At 43.4% G+C, this 22,050-nt stretch overlaps 1 protein-coding gene across 1 annotated transcript in view; it reads right to left on the bottom strand.

Annotated features, from left to right (window-relative positions):
* Positions 1 to 4,634: 4,634 nt before the first annotated feature.
* BOC (BOC cell adhesion associated, oncogene regulated) overlaps positions 4,635 to 22,050 on the bottom strand; it is a 68,648-nt gene continuing 51,232 nt past the window's right edge. The window contains exons 5-19 of the mRNA XM_075263323.1: positions 10,975 to 11,118; positions 10,586 to 10,879; positions 10,197 to 10,469; positions 9,827 to 10,110; positions 9,377 to 9,539; positions 9,179 to 9,289; positions 8,893 to 9,099; positions 8,541 to 8,722; positions 8,286 to 8,391; positions 7,974 to 8,096; positions 7,614 to 7,823; positions 7,001 to 7,209; positions 6,595 to 6,662; positions 6,331 to 6,515; positions 4,635 to 5,530 (exon numbers count right to left, since the gene is read on the bottom strand). Of these exons, the coding sequence (XP_075119424.1) occupies positions 5,379 to 5,530; positions 6,331 to 6,515; positions 6,595 to 6,662; positions 7,001 to 7,209; positions 7,614 to 7,823; positions 7,974 to 8,096; positions 8,286 to 8,391; positions 8,541 to 8,722; positions 8,893 to 9,099; positions 9,179 to 9,289; positions 9,377 to 9,539; positions 9,827 to 10,110; positions 10,197 to 10,469; positions 10,586 to 10,879; positions 10,975 to 11,118 (2,711 nt within the window). The 3' untranslated portion in view covers positions 4,635 to 5,378. The remainder of the gene's footprint in view (positions 5,531 to 6,330; positions 6,516 to 6,594; positions 6,663 to 7,000; positions 7,210 to 7,613; positions 7,824 to 7,973; positions 8,097 to 8,285; positions 8,392 to 8,540; positions 8,723 to 8,892; positions 9,100 to 9,178; positions 9,290 to 9,376; positions 9,540 to 9,826; positions 10,111 to 10,196; positions 10,470 to 10,585; positions 10,880 to 10,974; positions 11,119 to 22,050) is intronic.

Raw genomic sequence — 22,050 nt, 5'->3', positions numbered from 1 at the left:
CACTGTGGCTGACTATTATTAGGGGTGCACTGTGTCTGACTATTATTAGGGGTGCACTGTATCTGACTATTATTAGTGGTGCACTGTGTCTGACTATTATTAGGGGTCCACAGTGGCTGACTATTATTATAGGGGCACAGTGGCTGACTATTATTAGGGGTGCACTGTGGCTGACTATTATTAGGGGTGCACTGTGTCTGACTATTATTAAGGGTGCACTGTGGCTGACTATTATTAGGGGTGCACTGTGGCTGACTATTATTAGGGGTGCACTGTGGCTGACTATTATTAGTGGTGCACTGTGTCTGACTATTATTAGGGGTGCACTGTGGCTGACTATTATTAGGGGTGCACTGTGTCTGACTATTATTAGGGGTGCACTGTGTCTGACTACTATTAGGGGTGCACAGTGGCTGACTATTATTAGGGGTGCACTGTGTCTGACTATTATTAGGGGTGCACTGTGGCTGACTATTATTAGGGGTGCACTGTGGCTGACTATTATTAGGGGTGCACTGTGGCTGACTATTATTAGGGGTGCACTGTGTCTGACTATTATTAGGGGTGCACTGTGGCTGACTACTATTAGGGGTGCACTGTGTCTGACTATTATTAGGGGTGCACTGTGGCTGACTATTATTAGGGGTGCACTGTGGCTGACTATTATTAGGGGTGCACTGTGGCTGACTACTATTAGGGGTGCACTGTGTCTGACTATTATTAGGGGTGCACTGTGGCTGACTATTATTAGGGGTGCACTGTGTCTGACTATTATTAGGGTTGCACTGTGGCTGACTATTATTAGGGGTGCACTGTATCTGACTATTATTAAGGGTGCACTGTGGCTGACTATTAATAGGGGTGCACAGTCTGACTACTATTAGGGGTGCACTGTGGCTGACTATTATTAGGGGTGCACTGTGGCTGACTATTATTAGGGGTGCACTGTGGCTGACTATTATTAGGGGTGCACTGTGGCTGACTATTATTAGGGGTGCACTGTGGCTGACTATTATTAGGGGTGCACTGTATCTGACTATTATTAGTGGTGCACTGTGTCTGACTATTATTAGGGGTGCACTGTGTCTGACCATTATTAGGGGTGCACAGTGGCTGACTATTATTAGGGGTGCACTGTGTCTGACTATTATTAGGGGTGCACTGTGTCTGACCATTATTAGGGGTGCACAGTGGCTGACTATTATTAGGGGTGCACTGTGTCTGACTATTATTAGGGGTGCACAGTGGCTGACTATTATTAGGGGTGCACTGTGTCTGACTATTATTAGGGGTGCACTGTGTCTGACTATTATTAGGGGTGCACTGTGGCTGACTATTATTAGGGGTGCACTGTGGCTGACTATTATTAAGGGTGCACTGTGTCTGACTATTAATAGGGGTGCACAGTCTGACTACTATTAGGGGTGCACTGTGGCTGACTATTATTAGGGGTGCACTGTGGCTGACTATTATTAGGGGTGCACTGTGGCTGACTATTATTAGGGGTGCACTGTTGCTGACTATTATTAGGGGTGCACTGTGGCTGACTAGTATTAGGGGTGCACTGTGGCTGACTATTATTAGGGGTGCACTGTATCTGACTATTATTAGTGGTGCACTGTGTCTGACTATTATTAGGGGTGCACTGTGTCTGACCATTATTAGGGGTGCACAGTGGCTGACTATTATTAGGGGTGCACTGTGTCTGACTATTATTAGGGGTGCACTGTGTCTGACCATTATTAGGGGTGCACAGTGGCTGACTATTATTAGGGGTGCACTGTGTCTGACTATTATTAGGGGTGCACTGTGGCTGACTATTATTAGGGGTGCACTGTGTCTGACTATTATTAGGGGTGCACAGTGGCTGACTATTATTAGGGGTGCACTGTAGCTGACTATTATTAGGGGGGCACTGTGTCTGACTATTATTAGGGGTGCACTGTGGCTGACTATTATTAGGGGTGCACTGTGTCTGACTATTATTGGGGTGCACTGTGGCTGACTATTATTAGGGGTGCACTGTAGCTGACTATTATTAGGGGGGCACTGTGTCTGACTATTATTAGGGGTGCACTGTGGCTGACTATTATTAGGGGTGCACTGTGGCTATTATTAGGGGTGCACTGTGGCTGACTATTATTAGGGGTGCACTGTGGCTGACTATTATTAGGGGTGCACTGTGGCTGACTATTATTAGGGGTGCACTGTGGCTGACTATTATTAGGGGTGCACTGTGTCTGACTATTATTAGGGGTGCACAGTGGCTGACTATTATTAGGGGTGCACTGTGTCTGACTATTATTAGGGGTGCACTGTGTCTGACTATTATTAGGGGTGCACTGTGTCTGACTATTATTAGGGGTGCACTGTGGCTGACTATTATTAGGGGTGCACTGTGGCTATTATTAGGGGTGCACTGTGGCTGACTATTATTAGGGGTGCACAGTGGCTGACTATTATTAGGGGTGCACTGTGGCTGACTATTATTAGGGGTGCACTGTGGCTGACTATTATTAGGGGTGCACTGTGTCTGACTATTATTAGGGGTGCACTGTGGCTGACTATTATTATAGGGGTGCACTGTGGCTGACTATTATTATAGGGGTGCACTGTGGCTGACTATTATTATAGGGGTGCACTGTGGCTATTATTATAGGGGTGCACTGTGGCTGACTATTATTATAGGGGTGCACTGTGGTTGACTATTATTATAGGGGTGCACTGTGGCTGACTATTATTAGGGGTGCACTGTGGCTGACTATTATTAGGGGTGCACTGTGGCTGACTATTATTAGGGGTGCACTGTGGCTGACTATTATTAGGGGTGCACTGTGGCTGACTATTATTAGGGGTGCACTGTGGCTGACTATTATTAGGGGTGCACTGTGTCTGACTATTATTAGGGGTGCACTGTGGCTGACTATTATTATAGGGGTGCACTGTGGCTGACTATTATTATAGGGGTGCACTGTGGCTGACTATTATTAGGGGTGCACTGTGGCTGACTATTATTATAGGGGTGCACTGTGGCTGACTATTATTAGGGGTGCACTGTGTCTGACTATTATTAGGGGTGCACTGTGGCTGACTATTATTATAGGGGTGCACTGTGGCTGACTATTATTAGGGGTGCACTGTGGCTGACCATTATTAGGGGTGCACTGTGGCTGACTATTATTAGGGGTGCACTGTGGCTGACTATTATTAGGGGTGCACTGTGGCTGACTATTATTAGGGGTGCACTGTGGCTATTATTAGGGGTGCACTGTGGCTGACTATTATTAGGGGTGCACTGTGTCTGACTATTATTAGGGGTGCACTGTGTCTGACTATTATTAGGGGTGCACTGTGGCTGACTATTATTAGGGGTGCACTGTGTCTGACTATTATTAGGGGTGCACTGTGGCTATTATTAGGGGTGCACTGTGGCTGACTATTATTAGGGGTGCACTGTGTCTGACTATTATTAGGGGTGCACTGTGGCTGACTATTATTAGGGGTGCACTGTGGCTGACTATTATTAGGGGTGCACTGTGTCTGACTATTATTAGGGGTGCACTGTGACTATTATTAGGGGTGCACTGTGGCTGACTATTATTAGGGGTGCACTGTGTCTGACTATTATTATGGTTGCACTGTGGCTGACATTGTCATATGACAGTTTGTTACAATTGTATCCGGTCTACACAATGCTCTGTTAGCTAAACATGTAGCAGCTGCAGAAATCTCTGCTGCTTTGCTACAATGTGTCAGGGGGAGTCTAGAGCGTTGCCTAGACAGGATACAATAGCAAATGCTGAACTGAAAGCAGGACTAGGTGTGCACAGTGCCTGACAGCAAGCAGGGATCTTGAAAATAGTGAGAAATTGAAATGTAAGTTCATTAAATATTTAAAGCACCTTTTTATTTTTAAGAGGACCTTTCACCACCTCCACCATGTCCAGCTCTTTCTATGCTTTAATAGCCGTCCCTCCACTGATTCTGACACAGTTGGAATTGTTTCTCTAGCCCCCACAATTCCGAATCAATCAGTCCTGATAGTTTTGGTGTCGGATATGCTATCTAGACTCCCTAATGTCCAGTGAGTGGTGTCAGGCAGGAGCATGAAGAGGGCGTGACTCAGAGTTCTGACACTGCTTCTGATTGGAGCTCTGAGTCCCGCCCCTTTGCCTGCTTTTGCCTGACACTACCCACTGGACATTAGGGAGTCTAGTTAGCTTATCAGACACCAAAACTATAAGGACTGATTGTTTGGGAATGGTGGGAGCTAGAGAAAAAATTCCAACTGTGTCGGAATCAGTAGATCGGGGGCTATTAAAGAGTTACAAGAGCTTGAGTTTGTAGAGGTGGTGAAAGGTTTGTCTGGATTCTAATATACAGGGACAGGGTTCCCCAGCTTCCTTGTAAGTTGCCACATCTGGCCTCCATATTGATTGCTTTGGTCTGTTCTCTGCTTACATGAGCTGGAGCTCCCCCTTCTGGCCATACTGTGGATTGCAGTGTTGAATGTTACTATTCCTCATGTAACTCTGTTTCCTGCAGACAGGGGATGAAGATGATGAAGATGATGAAGATGATGATGATGATGATGAAGACACGCCAGACATCCAGATTTTATTATATGTATTTATTTTCACTTGGGATTTCTTACAATTATACTGAAAGCAGCCAAATGTCTGATATTGCATGAAGGCGGGGTATATAATGCGTCGGTGCAGCCACCGGCTAGAGGCGCGCTGTGAACCTGCAGACCTGGAGGCGTCATCAGTGGGGCACACCGTGCCTCGCGCCTCCTCGCCGGGCTTACATGCTAGCACAAGCTATACATTACTGGATCTGAGGGAATGTGGGCTCGGACGTCCTGTGGGATTGTGGGATACCGCGGTCGTGGGATTATGACCATACAAATCTTTCCTTATAAAGAAAATAAATCTATATACACGAGTATAAATATATAAATATCTATAATATAAAAATAGACTCCATTTATTCTTCTTCTGCTGGGGATGGACGAGCTGTAGACATAATAGTACTGAGAGGGGCGGCCACAGGGGGCGCTGTATATGACATGTGGGGGTCCAGGCTCTATAGCTCCCAGTGTCTCTGCTCTGCTGCGGTGCATTGTGGGAGATGTAGTGTTCATACGGGGCACAGAGCATCATGGGAAACTGATAGAGACCTCATTGAAGTGATGGTGGTCACATGGGTAGAGGGGGATCACATATGGGGGTGTCCACATTAACATAATGGGCTCCAGTATATGATCCGATCTGCGGGGTGGGGGACATTAGTTTGGTGTGACTTCCTGTGGAGGTTCTCAGTAGAATTATGTTCTTGGGCTCCATCATCCCCTATATAGTCCATTATCCAGTCCATTAAGTAGCCGCTCCCTGTGACGTGTGTTGGCAGGGACAGATCTCCGGCTCGCTGGGCTGTACCGGATTGTGATGGAACTGCGGGTCCGAGAGGGAATTCGGCTTCACCAGGCCGTCCGCCATCTCTACCGGGGGCAGGAAGTACGAGCAGTCTGCAGAGAGGACAGAAGGGCGTCAGCACATTGTAACGACAGACAGATGTGAACAACACAATATAGTATAAAGAGCAGGCGATCCTAGATCTGCACAGCATTGATCATATACATATAGAATAGTAGATCCCAGATCTGTACAGCATGGATCATATACATATAGAATAGTAGATCCCAGATCTGTACAGCATTGATCATATACATATAAAGTAGTGGATCCCAGATCTGTACAGCATTGATCATATACATATAGAATAGTAGATCCCAGATCTGTACAGCATTGATCATATACATATAGAATAGTAGATCCCAGATCTGTACAGCATTGATCATATACATATAGAATAGTAGATCCCAGATCTGTACAGCATTGATCATATACATATGAAGTAGTGGATCCCAGATCTGTACAGCTTTGATCAACTAGGTATAAAGAAATAAATCTCAGATTTATACAGCATTGATCATATACGTATAAAGCAGTGGATCCATACAGCATTGATCATATATAAAGTAGTAGATCCCACGTATATGCAGCTATGATTATTTATGAAGCAGTGGATCCTTGATCTCTGCAACACTGATCATATATGAAGTAGTGGATCCCAGACATACCCATAAAGCATTGATCATATACAGGCAGTAGATCCTGAGTTATCATACATGTAATAGTACATCTGAAATGTATGCAAATGTGATGAACTATGAAGCAATGGATCCCAGATCTGTACAGCATTGATCATGTATGAAGCAGTGGATTCACATGACATATAACATATGATATGTTATGTATGTTGTACCTTGGCATATAGAGTGTTCGGTGGGCACGGTCAGGATGGGGAATGTTTGGTTGGCGTCTGATATTCGGGGTGACGCCTGGTCCTCCGGTGGGGAGATCTCTCCATAGGGATGGGCTCTCTCGGCAGCGTCCTGATCACACAAGTCGCACACTATGGTCACGTCGCTGCTCTGCCGCTCATATAACCTGTAATACATGTGAGATATCGCTATAATACACTGTCATACTCATGTTATTACACCGCACTGCTAAGTCTGACACTTACTCTGCGGGGTGATGGTCTGTGTGCTCGGGGGGGCCACAGCCATTGTCTAGCAGGGTACTGGCCTCGTCCTGTATACACCAGATAGAAGAGTATATAGTCAGTGCATTATACACACTGCAGGCATCAGAGCAATATATAGTATATAAGAGCCCCTCACCCCCTCGTCCCATCAGTGGTACCTCCATGACCTACCAATCGGCTCACACTTGCCCACCACCACCCCCGTCATCCTATAATGCACAGATACAATGTATCCAACATGTCTTATGCTCAATGTATCCAACATGTCTTATGCTCCAGTCACATCCAAAGCTCCTGACTGCCGCTGGGACAAACCCCTAACAGCTTTGGCTGTGACTGGAGTATAAACCATAATCTAGGCGGTCTGGTGGGCGCCGTTGCTTACCTTGTGCAGAGTCTCGGAGCAGTAATCTCTCTGCTTGCCCCCAGGATAGCCCAGTTTAGGAGGGGGGCAGTTACCATTCAGCACAGACCCATTAGTGTAAGGAATGGTGCTGATGGCCGGGGCCCCGCGGAGCGGCACCATGGTGTACTGACAGGAGGACGACGGGTTCAGGATTCCTGTACCAGGAAAAGTCACATCTGTCGTTTGCTCTGAAAAAGAGAAGATTGGGTATGAATACCTGAAAGAAAACACACATAGAAGATCTAGAACACTCATCTAAGGTATATGATCTAGAACATTCATATACAGATCCAGGGGCTCTAGAACATTTGTATCGCAGGATATGTTGTAGAAGATTTGTATATACAGAACATTCTTATTTTTATGCTCTAGAACATCTACACAGCATGCATTTACATGCTCTAGAACGTCCATATCTACTTATATACTCTAGAACATTCCTATCTATGTCGGGCTCCAGACTATTCAGATATAATGTTCTGGAACATTTCTATCTACATTCTATGTTCAAGAACATTCATAGTTACACAATGTTGCTAGAAACAACCTTCTAGACAGTCAACTTTTTGGAAGTGACCCTGCTGGTACTTACTCTGCTTGGACAGCGCCCTCCACAGGCAGATGGGGGTGAAAGCTACTATCAGGAGAACGATGGACCCCAAAACCACACCCACTATTAAATACGGTAAGTCACTGGATCTCGCCACCGTGGCCGTTCCCAGAGGACCATTCCTGTTCGGTGGCGGTTGTGGCGACGGCACGGGCGGCTGGGGTTGGCGGCCCGATTGAGAAGACTTCCGAGCTGCAAGTAAAGAGAATCGGTAAATGATGATGAAGACTTCTAGATTAAGATCTCATAGATCTAGTAAGAGGATCTTGTGATGTCAGCGAGGCAGGAGGTAGAACCTCAATATGTATGGAGTTATAAGAATATAAGTGAGGCCGTAATTACCTTTGGTTTCGCAGATCATGACATTACTGAACTCGCTCTCCCCGCCCTTGTTATAGCATTGCATCTTAATATCGTAAGAGGTCTCGGGCTGAAGATCGGTGATGGAGTGCCAGTAACGGTCACCTGGATGGACGGAGGGACATAAATACAGATATAACTATATACATAGACAGAAGAGATTGTATATTGTATATTCATAGCAGAAAAACCACACGAGCAACAAAACAGCGCCCCTAGTGGAGAAAATAATCCTCAGATTATTGTGTTATACATAGGGAGTGACATATGTATGATTATGTTATGGCGACTGACCTTCCACCATGTCTTTCTTGTAATCGCTGTCATTGTCGCTGTCAGTGGGGCGATAGTAGATGTAGAAGCCATGGATGGGGGTGTTGTTGTTACTCGCAGGGATGTACTGTGGAAGAAAGACATAATGAATAATCCGTCTTGTCCCAGTAGAGTTCCCATAAATGATGACGAGTGGTAGAGTATTGTACATTTTTTCACAACCACTAGGGGGCAGAATATTTACCCACCCCACTCAATCCTAATCACCAGTCTTACCATCCATTTCAACATGATGGTGGTCTCATTGACGGCTTCGGTGAAGGTGATGTAGGGCCCCGCCACCGGACGCTCATAGTTGCGGTTACTGTATCCTGACACCATGTACGGTTTGGAGGCGGCGCTGGGTTGACTTTCTCCTAAGATGTTCAAGGCTCTTACTCGGAATCTGTAGGAAGTTCCTGAGAAGGAAACATAACACAATGAGATGTCATCTCCATCATGTATGGTGAGTCAAGACCATGAAAGACCAAGACCCTTAAAACCACTTCCAAATTTTTATCTCAAAATCATCCCCTCATGACCCCTAAGCAGGTATTTGGGTACTAGTTTTGTAGGACTGCGCCTTTACCTTTCTCAAGCTCCGATATCTCCACGGACAGCCGGGATGGTGGGATGTCACTGGTGGCCAGAATCCAATCTCCAGGTTGCTTCAGCTTCTTGTATTCTACTCGGAAAGACTGGATGGGGAATCCACCGTTACCTCTTGGGATCCAAGTCACAAACACGGATGTCTCTGAGGCCATGGAGATGGTGGGTCGGTCCGGAGCCTCTGGAGCTGTAATCAGAATCGAGATTACTACAATGTTTCCCACTAGATCATTGTCAACCCAGACCCAATTCAATAGTCTACTTACGAGATAGGCGGTTGTTGTCGGACTGGATGGTGCTTACGGTGCTCGTCCCGGGATCATCCTTCTGGATTTGAAGTTCTTTACTTGCAATGATTTCTGGTTTTGGACGTCGTCCTACAAGGATGATTAAAACCCAATGATTACTCAAAGTCCACGGTTGTAATAAGCATTGGATTAAACCAAAAAAATTAGAGAAGCCACCTGTTCGGAAGGTCATCATGGCGGTCTGTCCTTCTCCAGCGCAGTTATATGCTGCCATTTCCACTTCATACAAGCTGCCAGGGTCTAGTTTGGTGAGTATTAGGCGGTGCTGAATTCCCGGAACACGTGACATTGTCCAATCATCTGAGGCATTCACCACTTGCTGTGAAGTTCAGAAATAGGAAAAATGAAGACATGTCCCAGCCCTGGTGATCCTACCGATCTGTAGAATGATCAAGTGAATGGGGTTGAGCTGTAGTACCAAGGTCTGCCGGGTAACTCAGCCCTATACTACTGATGGATCCCACCAACCACACATTGATGACCTATCCTAATTACCAGTTGTCCCCCAAAACCACCTCCGCTTAAAGTCAATAGTATGGTAAGTGTGTTCTCCCATTGTATAGTTCTGGGAGAACCGAGTGGCTGAATTCACTCATCTCTCGTTACCTTGCGGTGTTTGATGCCATAGAAGAGAATCGGAGCTCCACCATTGTGTCGGGGTTTCCAGGTCAGTTCATAATAATCAGTCTTTGAGGTTCGAGGAGAGCTGAGGATTATTGGAGCCTCAGGCTGGAGGACATTGGTCTTGTCGAGAGGACATGGGCCAGGTAACCCTGGGGTGGGAGGTCTTGGTTTCAACTGAGCCTTTAAGAGCAGCTGTTTGTCATCTGGGATTGGAGGAGCAGTTGGAGGAAGAGCATCCCTCTCTGATGCCAAGTTTGGAAAAACACCTGAATATAAAACATGGCAAAGAGGTCAAACACCATGAAGACCCTTCACAAACCTGCCAATATTTGTAGAGGAACATGTTCCTTACCTGTCCTTGTGGTCATCAGGAAAGTCAAGGCTTGTGCACTGCCAACCTCGTTCTCCGCTACGCACTGGTAGATGCCATCATCCTCGGGTCCTACACTGTTCACCCGTAGGATTCTTCTGGAAATCCTATGTCTTGAGCTGGGTAGAAGGGGCACCGCATTTCTCAACCAAACCACAGATGGCTGAGGATTGCCCCTAACATTGCAAGTGAACTTAGCACTTTGACCCCAAGTGACGATCTGTTGGGTGCTCTCCATGTTGACTTCAGGTGGTTCTAGAGTAAGAAGGAAAACGTTTCAGAACATCTTAAGAATCTATGGTTGAGTTTATGGCATGATGCTGTTGACACATGATTCCACCATTTTTCTAGAAAACATACAAGAAACTTACCAAAAACTTGAACATTGTAGAAGATAAAGGCTGATCCTCCATCTCCAATTCCATTGGTGGCTGTACAAGTGTAAGTCCCAGAATCCTCCTCACTCGTGGCCTCGATCAGGAGATTAGTGAGCAAGAAGCGTGTCTTGTTGTAACCATTGACATCATCTCCATCTTTAGTCCACGACACTTTTGGGGGTGGCATGCCACCGGCCACGCACTCCAGGATAAGGCTCTGACCTTTGGTGACAATGATGGTTTGGGCCACTGGTGGATAGATGATACGAGCGGCCTCTGACGTGGAGCCTGCACACAGAAGATAATGAACATCAAGAACCTAGAACTTCACATATGGTCTACAGGTTGGACTTGGGCCTGTCAGATTGAGTATCTTCACTTACGTCGAACACGAAGTCGGTCACTGGAAACCGATGTCTTCACTTCCTGAGTCACTGGGTTGTAGGCCGCACATTTATATGTTCCTTCATCTTCTTGAGTAGCGTTCACTATTTGTAGGTTTCCAGAGGGCATGATGAGGTAATTGTCTGCGGGCACACGGAAAGGACAAGTCAACTCAACCCAAGATATCAATATAGGATGGGGCATAGATGAAGAAGATGGCGGGCATTAAATTATGGCATTAGTCTGGTGTATGTAGCCATGGAGAACCAAAGAACCAATTGGGTATTTAGGAAACATAAGCTCCACCCACGAGGAGCCCTCTTAATCAACTGGCAGAGCTAAGAGGGGACCCGTAACACCCTGACATTAGGTTCTACCTCTTTTTGGGCTCAGATCTCCAGGACTTCATGTTGCACAACTCTGATAAGACGCCAGGCATCGTAACAAGATAAGACTCCGAGTTGAGGACACGGCTTTGTACTGAAAAATATTACACTTGGCAGTTGTTCTATAACCGGTTCACGTAGACTGTGCCCCATCTATGCCCTGTTATCTCTCCCCACACCTTCCTGTGCAGTGTTTTTCCACACCCTCGGGTGGCGTCACTCTGAAGTGACAGCAGGTAAGGATCCCATTGTCTCCACCGCTCTGGGGATTATCATTTCATTCTTATTTGACACCAGCTGCTCAACAAGACCTGACACCCAGAGACCTGACACCGCCAGTCCGTGCCCTCCTAATCCCCGCACAGACTGTGGCATGTTAACCTCTTAATGTCTGGACCTGCCCATACGTAGCCACTACACCCTATAGGTCTGTGTGTAATATACCGTATAAATCCTCCAGGCAATTATAAGCCTATTACAGTCCACCCCACAAAGACTGAAATAAGGGGTTGCATAAAGCTTCTCCATTGTATATGGGCCCAGTTGGTAGTGGAAGGGTTAAGGGGGCGTGCGGTGGATTTGACAGGTTACACTCTCAGGTGCTGCAGGCAGAGCAGAACGCGCTGGAGCCTCGGGCGGCCCCGTCACCTGGAGACAAACCGCTCCTCGTATATATTATGACTTCCACATCAGCGAGGATTGTCAGGCCGGCAGCAAGTGCAGCTCTGGACATGTTCATTGAGATGAGGTGTGCACTGCGCCCTAGGCCGGGACAAGCTACACTGACATCCGGCAGACAGCCAAGTGCATCAGGAGGGATTAGATACACCGCTCAGAAGGAACCACTACTCATGATAGGCTTAAATACACAGCTCAACCTATAGTATCACACAGGATAGGATTAGATACAGCTCAGTATACAGTATCACACAGGATAGGATTAGATACACAGCTCAGTATACAGTATCACACAGGATAGGATTAAATACACAGCTCAGTATACAGTATCACACAGGATAGGATTAGATACACAGCTCAGTATACAGTATCACACAGGATAGGATTAGATACACAGCTCAGTATACAGTATCACACAGGATAGGATTAGATACACAGCTCAGTATACAGTATCACACAGGATAGGATTAGATACACAGCTCAGTATACAGTATCACACAGGATAGGATTAGATACACAGCTCAGTATACAGTATCACACAGGATAGGATTAGATACACAGCTCAGTATACAGTATCACACAGGATAGGATTAGATACACAGCTCAGTATACAGTATCACACAGGATAGGCTTAAATACACAGCTCAACCTATAGTATCACACAGGATAGGATTAGATACACAGCTCAGTATACAGTACAGTATCACACAGGATAGGATTAGATACACAGCTCAGTATACAGTATCACACAGGATAGGATTAGATACACAGCTCAGTATACAGTATCACACAGGATAGGATTAGATACACAGCTCAGTATACAGTATCACACAGGAGAGGATTAGATACACAGCTCAGTATACAGTATCACACAGGAGAGGCTTAGATACACAGCTCAGTATACAGTATCACACAGGATAGGATTAGATACACAGCTCAGTATACAGTATCACACAGGATAGGATTAGATACACGGCTCAGTATACAGTATCACACAGGATAGGATTAGATACACAGCTCAGTATACAGTATCACACAGGATAGGATTAGATACACGGCTCAGTATACTGTATCACACAGGAGAGGATAAGATACACGGCTCAGTATACAGTATCACACAGGATAGGATTAGATACACGGCTCAGTATACAGTATCACACAGGATAGGATTAGATACACAGCTCAGTATACAGTATCACACAGGATAGGATTAGATACACAGCTCAGTATACAGTATCACACAGGATAGGATTAGATACACAGCTCAGTATACAGTATCACACAGGGTAGTATTAGATACACAGCTCAGTATACAGTATCACACAGGATAGGATTAGATACACAGCTCAGTATACAGTATCACACAGGATAGGATTAGATACACAGCTCAGTATACAGTATCACACAGGATAGGATTAGATACACAGCTCAGTATACAGTATCACACAGGATAGGATTAGATACACGGCTCAGTATACTGTATCACACAGGAGAGGATAAGATACACGGCTCAGTATACAGTATCACACAGGATAGGATTAGATACACGGCTCAGTATACAGTATCACACAGGATAGGATTAGATACACAGCTCAGTATACAGTATCACACAGGATAGGATTAGATACACAGCTCAGTATACAGTATCACACAGGATAGGATTAGATACACAGCTCAGTATACAGTACCACACAGGGTAGTATTAGATACACAGCTCAGTATACAGTATCACACAGGATAGGATTAGATACACAGCTCAGTATACAGTATCACACAGGATAGGATTAGATACACAGCTCAGTATACAGTATCACACAGGATAGGATTAGATACACAGCTCAGTATACAGTATCACACAGGATAGGATTAGATACACAGCTCAGTATACAGTATCACACAGGATAGGATTAGATACACAGCTCAGTATACAGTATCACACAGGATAGGATTAGATACACAGCTCAGTATACAGTATCACACAGGATAGGATTAGATACACAGCTCAGTATACAGTATCACACAGGAGAGGATTAGATACACAGCTCAGTATACAGTATCACACAGGATAGGATTAGATACACAGCTCGGTATACAGTATCACACAGGATAGGATTAGATACACAGCTCAGTATACAGTATCACACAGGATAGGATTAGATACAGCTCAGTATACAGTATCACACAGGATAGGATTAGATACACGGCTCAGTATACAGTATCACACAGGATAGGATTAGATACAGCTCAGTATACAGTATCACACAGGATAGGATTAGATACAGCTCAGTATACAGTATCACACAGGATAGGATTAGATACACAGCTCAGTATACAGTATCACACAGGATAGGATTAGATACACAGCTCAGTATACAGTATCACACAGGAGAGGATTAGATACAGCAGCTCAGTATACAGTATCACACAGGATAGGATTAGATACACGGCTCAGTATACAGTATCACACAGGATAGGATTAGATACAGCTCAGTATACAGTATCACACAGGATAGGATTAGATACACAGCTCAGTATACAGTATCACACAGGATAGGATTAGATACACAGCTCAGTATACAGTATCACACAGGATAGGATTAAATACACAGCTCAGTATACAGTATCACACAGGATAGGATTAAATACACAGCTCAGTATACAGTATCACACAGGATAGGATTAGATACACAGCTCAGTATACAGTATCACACAGGATAGGCTTAAATACACAGCTCAACCTATAGTATCACACAGGATAGGATTAGATACACAGCTCAGTATACAGTACAGTATCACACAGGATAGGATTAGATACACAGCTCAGTATACAGTATCACACAGGATAGGATTAGATACACAGCTCAGTATACAGTATCACACAGGATAGGATTAGATACACAGCTCAGTATACAGTATCACACAGGAGAGGATTAGATACACAGCTCAGTATACAGTATCACACAGGAGAGGCTTAGATACACAGCTCAGTATACAGTATCACACAGGATAGGATTAGATACACAGCTCAGTATACAGTATCACACAGGATAGGATTAGATACACGGATCAGTATACAGTATCACACAGGATAGGATTAGATACACAGCTCAGTATACAGTATCACACAGGATAGGATTAGATACACAGCTCAGTATACAGTATCACACAGGATAGGATTAGATACACAGCTCAGTATACAGTATCACACAGGATAGGATTAGATATACAGCTCAGTATACAGTATCACACAGGATAGGATTAGATACACAGCTCAGTATACAGTATCACACAGGAGAGGATTAGATACACAGCTCAGTATACAGTATCACACAGGATAGGATTAGATACACAGCTCGGTATACAGTATCACACAGGATAGGATTAGATACACAGCTCAGTATACAGTATCACACAGGATAGGATTAGATACAGCTCAGTATACAGTATCACACAGGATAGGATTAGATACACGGCTCAGTATACAGTATCACACAGGATAGGATTAGATACAGCTCAGTATACAGTATCACACAGGATAGGATTAGATACAGCTCAGTATACAGTATCACACAGGATAGGATTAGATACACAGCTCAGTATACAGTATCACACAGGATAGGATTAGATACACAGCTCAGTATACAGTATCACACAGGAGAGGATTAGATACACAGCTCAGTATACAGTATCACACAGGATAGGATTAGATACACGGCTCAGTATACAGTATCACACAGGATAGGATTAGATACACAGCTCAGTATACAGTATCACACAGGATAGGATTAGATACACAGCTCAGTATACAGTATCACACAGGATAGGATTAGATACACCGCTCAGTATACAGTATCACACAGGATAGGATTAGATACACAGCTCAGTATACAGTATCACACAGGATAGGATTAGATACACAGCTCAGTATACAGTATCACACAGGATAGGATTAGATACACGGCTCAGTATACAGTATCACACAGGATAGGATTAGATACACAGCTCAGTATACAGTATCACACAGGATAGGATTAGATACACAGCTCAGTATACAGTATCACACAGGATAGGATTAGATACACCGCTCAGTATACAGTATCACACAGGATAGGATTAGATACACAGCTCAGTATACAGTATCACACAGGATAGGATTAGATACACAGCTCAGTATACAGTATCACACAGGATAGGATTAGATACACAGCTCAGTATACAGTATCACACAGGATAGGATTAGATACACAGCTCAGTATACAGTATCACACAGGATAGGATTAAATACACAGCTCAACCTATAGTATCACACAGGATAGGATTAGATACACAGCTCAGTATACAGTATCACACAGGATAGGATTAGATACACAGCTCAGTATACAGTATCACACAGGATAGGATTAGATACACAGCTCAGTATACAGTATCACACAGGATAGGATTAGATACACAGCTCAGTATACAGTATCACACAGGATAGGATTAAATACACAGCTCAACCTATAGTATCACACAGGATAGGATTAGATACACAGCTCAGTATACAGTATCACACAGGATAGGATTAGATACACAGCTCAGTATACAGTATCACACAGGATAGGATTAGATACACAGCTCAGTATACAGTATCACACAGGATAGGATTAGATACACAGCTCAGTATACAGTATCACACAGGAGAGGATTAGATACACAGCTCAGTATACAGTATCACACAGGAGAGGCTTAGATACACAGCTCAGTATACAGTATCACACAGGATAGGATTAGATACACAGCTCAGTATACAGTATCACACAGGATAGGATTAGATACACGGCTCAGTATACAGTATCACACAGGATAGGATTAGATACACGGCTCAGTATACAGTATCACACAGGATAGGATTAGATACACGGCTCAGTATACTGTATCACACAGGAGAGGATAAGATACACGGCTCAGTATACAGTATCACACAGGATAGGATTAGATACACGGCTCAGTATACAGTATCACACAGGATAGGATTAGATACACAGCTCAGTATACAGTATCACACAGGATAGGATTAGATACACAGCTCAGTATACAGTATCACACAGGATAGGATTAGATACACAGCTCAGTATACAGTATCACACAGGGTAGTATTAGATACACAGCTCAGTATACAGTATCACACAGGATAGGATTAGATACACAGCTCAGTATACAGTATCACACAGGATAGGATTAGATACACAGCTCAGTATACAGTATCACACAGGATAGGATTAGATACACAGCTCAGTATACAGTATCACACAGGATAGGATTAGATACACAGCTCAGTATACAGTATCACACAGGATAGGATTAGATACACAGCTCAGTATACAGTATCACACAGGATAGGATTAGATACACAGCTCAGTATACAGTATCACACAGGATAGGATTAGATACACAGCTCAGTATACAGTATCACACAGGAGAGGATTAGATACACAGCTCAGTATACAGTATCACACAGGATAGGATTAGATACACAGCTCGGTATACAGTATCACACAGGATAGGATTAGATACACAGCTCAGTATACAGTATCACACAGGATAGGATTAGATACAGCTCAGTATACAGTATCACACAGGATAGGATTAGATACACGGCTCAGTATACAGTATCACACAGGATAGGATTAGATACAGCTCAGTATACAGTATCACACAGGATAGGATTAGATACACAGCTCAGTATACAGTATCACACAGGAGAGAATTAGATACAGCAGCTCAGTATACAGTATCACACAGGATAGGATTAGATACACGGCTCAGTATACAGTATCACACAGGATAGGATTAGATACAGCTCAGTATACAGTATCACACAGGATAGGATTAGATACACAGCTCAGTATACAGTATCACACAGGATAGGATTAGATACACAGCTCAGTATACAGTATCACACAGGATAGGATTAAATACACAGCTCAGTATACAGTATCACACAGGATAGGATTAGATACACAGCTCAGTATACAGTATCACACAGGATAGGATTAGATACACAGCTCAGTATACAGTATCACACAGGATAGGATTAGATACACAGCTCAGTATACAGTACAGTATCACACAGGATAGGATTAGATACACAGCTCAGTATACAGTATCACACAGGATAGGATTAGATACACAGCTCAGTATACAGTATCACACAGGAGAGGATTAGATACACAGCTCAGTATACAGTATCACACAGGATAGGATTAGATACACAGCTCGGTATACAGTATCACACAGGATAGGATTAGATACACAGCTCAGTATACAGTATCACACAGGATAGGATTAGATACAGCTCAGTATACAGTATCACACAGGATAGGATTAGATACACGGCTCAGTATACAGTATCACACAGGATAGGATTAGATACAGCTCAGTATACAGTATCACACAGGATAGGATTAGATACACAGCTCAGTATACAGTATCACACAGGATAGGATTAGATACACAGCTCAGTATACAGTATCACACAGGGTAGTATTAGATACACAGCTCAGTATACAGTATCACACAGGATAGGATTAGATACACAGCTCAGTATACAGTATCACACAGGATAGGATTAGATACACAGCTCAGTATACAGTATCACACAGGATAGGATTAGATACACAGCTCAGTATACAGTATCACACAGGATAGGATTAGATACACAGCTCAGTATACAGTATCACACAGGATAGGATTAGATACACGGCTCAGTATACTGTATCACACAGGAGAGGATAAGATACACGGCTCAGTATACAGTATCACACAGGATAGGATTAGATACACGGCTCAGTATACAGTATCACACAGGATAGGATTAGATACACAGCTCAGTATACAGTATCACACAGGATAGGATTAGATACACAGCTCAGTATACAGTATCACACAGGATAGGATTAGATACACAGCTCAGTATACAGTATCACACAGGGTAGTATTAGATACACAGCTCAGTATACAGTATCACACAGGATAGGATTAGATACACAGCTCAGTATACAGTATCACACAGGATAGGATTAGATACACAGCTCAGTATACAGTATCACACAGGATAGGATTAGATACACAGCTCAGTATACAGTATCACACAGGATAGGATTAGATACACAGCTCAGTATACAGTATCACACAGGATAGGATTAGATACACAGCTCAGTATACAGTATCACACAGGATAGGATTAGATACACAGCTCAGTATACAGTATCACACAGGATAGGATTAGATACACAGCTCAGTATACAGTATCACACAGGATAGGATTAGATACACAGCTCGGTATACAGTATCACACAGGATAGGATTAGATACACAGCTCAGTATACAGTATCACACAGGATAGGATTAGATACAGCTCAGTATACAGTATCACACAGGATAGGATTAGATACACGGCTCAGTATACAGTATCACACAGGATAGGATTAGATACAGCTCAGTATACAGTATCACACAGGATAGGATTAGATACAGCTCAGTATACAGTATCACACAGGATAGGATTAGATACACAGCTCAGTATACAGTATCACACAGGATAGGATTAGATACACAGCTCAGTATACAGTATCACACAGGAGAGGATTAGATACAGCAGCTCAGTATACAGTATCACACAGGATAGGATTAGATACACGGCTCAGTATACAGTATCACACAGGATAGGATTAGATACAGCTCAGTATACAGTATCACACAGGATAGGATTAGATACACAGCTCAGTATACAGTATCACACAGGAGAGGATTAGATACACAGCTCAGTATACAGTATCACACAGGAGAGGCTTAGATACACAGCTCAGTATACAGTATCACACAGGATAGGATTAGATACACAGCTCAGTATACAGTATCACACAGGATAGGATTAGATACACGGCTCAGTATACAGTATCACACAGGATAGGATTAGATACACAGCTCAGTATACAGTATCACACAGGATAGGATTAGATACACAGCTCAGTATACAGTATCACACAGGATAGGATTAGATACACAGCTCAGTATACAGTATCACACAGGATAGGATTAGATACACAGCTCAGTATACAGTATCACACAGGATAGGATTAGATACACAGCTCAGTATACAGTATCACACAGGAGAGGATTAGATACACAGCTCAGTATACAGTATCACACAGGATAGGATTAGATACACAGCTCGGTATACAGTATCACACAGGATAGGATTAGATACACAGCTCAGTATACAGTATCACACAGGATAGGATTAGATACAGCTCAGTATACAGTATCACACAGGATAGGATTAGATACACGGCTCAGTATACAGTATCACACAGGATAGGATTAGATACAGCTCAGTATACAGTATCACACAGGATAGGATTAGATACACAGCTCAGTATACAGTATCACACAGGATAGGATTAGATACACAGCTCAGTATACAGTATCACACAGGAGAGGATTAGATACAGCAGCTCAGTATACAGTATCACACAGGATAGGATTAGATACACGGCTCAGTATACAGTATCACACAGGATAGGATTAGATACAGCTCAGTATACAGTATCACACAGGATAGGATTAGATACACAGCTCAGTATACAGTATCACACAGGATAGGATTAGATACACAGCTCAGTATACAGTATCACACAGGATAGGATTAGATACACGGCTCAGTATACAGTATCACACAGGATAGGATTAGATACACAGCTCAGTATACAGTATCACACAGGATAGGATTAGATACACAGCTCAGTATACAGTATCACACAGGATAGGATTAGATACACAGCTCAGTATACAGTATCACACAGGAGAGGATTAGATACAGCAGCTCAGTATACAGTATCACACAGGATAGGATTAGATACACGGCTCAGTATACAGTATCACACAGGATAGGATTAGATACAGCTCAGTATACAGTATCACACAGGATAGGATTAGATACACAGCTCAGTATACAGTATCACACAGGATAGGATTAGATACACAGCTCAGTATACAGTATCACACAGGATAGGATTAGATACACGGCTCAGTATACAGTATCACACAGGATAGGATTAGATACACAGCTCAGTATACAGTATCACACAGGATAGGATTAGATACACAGCTCAGTATACAGTATCACACAGGATAGGATTAGATACACCGCTCAGTATACAGTATCACACAGGATAGGATTAGATACACAGCTCAGTATACAGTATCACACAGGATAGGATTAGATACACAGCTCAGTATACAGTATCACACAGGATAGGATTAGATACACAGCTCAGTATACAGTATCACACAGGATAGGATTAGATACACAGCTCAGTATACAGTATCACACAGGATAGGATTAAATACACAGCTCAACCTATAGTATCACACAGGATAGGATTAGATACACAGCTCAGTATACAGTATCACACAGGATAGGATTAGATACACAGCTCAGTATACAGTATCACACAGGATAGGATTAGATACACAGCTCAGTATACAGTATCACACAGGATAGGATTAGATACACAGCTCAGTATACAGTATCACACAGGATAGGATTAAATACACAGCTCAACCTATAGTATCACACAGGATAGGATTAGATACACAGCTCAGTATACAGTATCACACAGGATAGGATTAGATACACAGCTCAGTATACAGTATCACACAGGATAGGCTTAAATACACAGCTCAACCTATAGTATCACACAGGATAGGATTAGATACACAGCTCAGTATACAGTACAGTATCACACAGGATAGGATTAGATACACAGCTCAGTATACAGTATCACACAGGAGAGAATTAGATACAGCAGCTCAGTATACAGTATCACACAGGATAGGATTAGATACACGGCTCAGTATACAGTATCACACAGGATAGGATTAGATACAGCTCAGTATACAGTATCACACAGGATAGGATTAGATACACAGCTCAGTATACAGTATCACACAGGATAGGATTAGATA

The sequence above is a fragment of the Leptodactylus fuscus genome, chromosome 2, assembly GCF_031893055.1.
Source record: "Leptodactylus fuscus isolate aLepFus1 chromosome 2, aLepFus1.hap2, whole genome shotgun sequence".
NCBI lineage: Eukaryota > Metazoa > Chordata > Amphibia > Anura > Leptodactylidae > Leptodactylus > Leptodactylus fuscus.
Note: the sequence above shows the minus strand (reverse complement) of the source record. Positions and strands in the feature narration are given on the sequence as shown.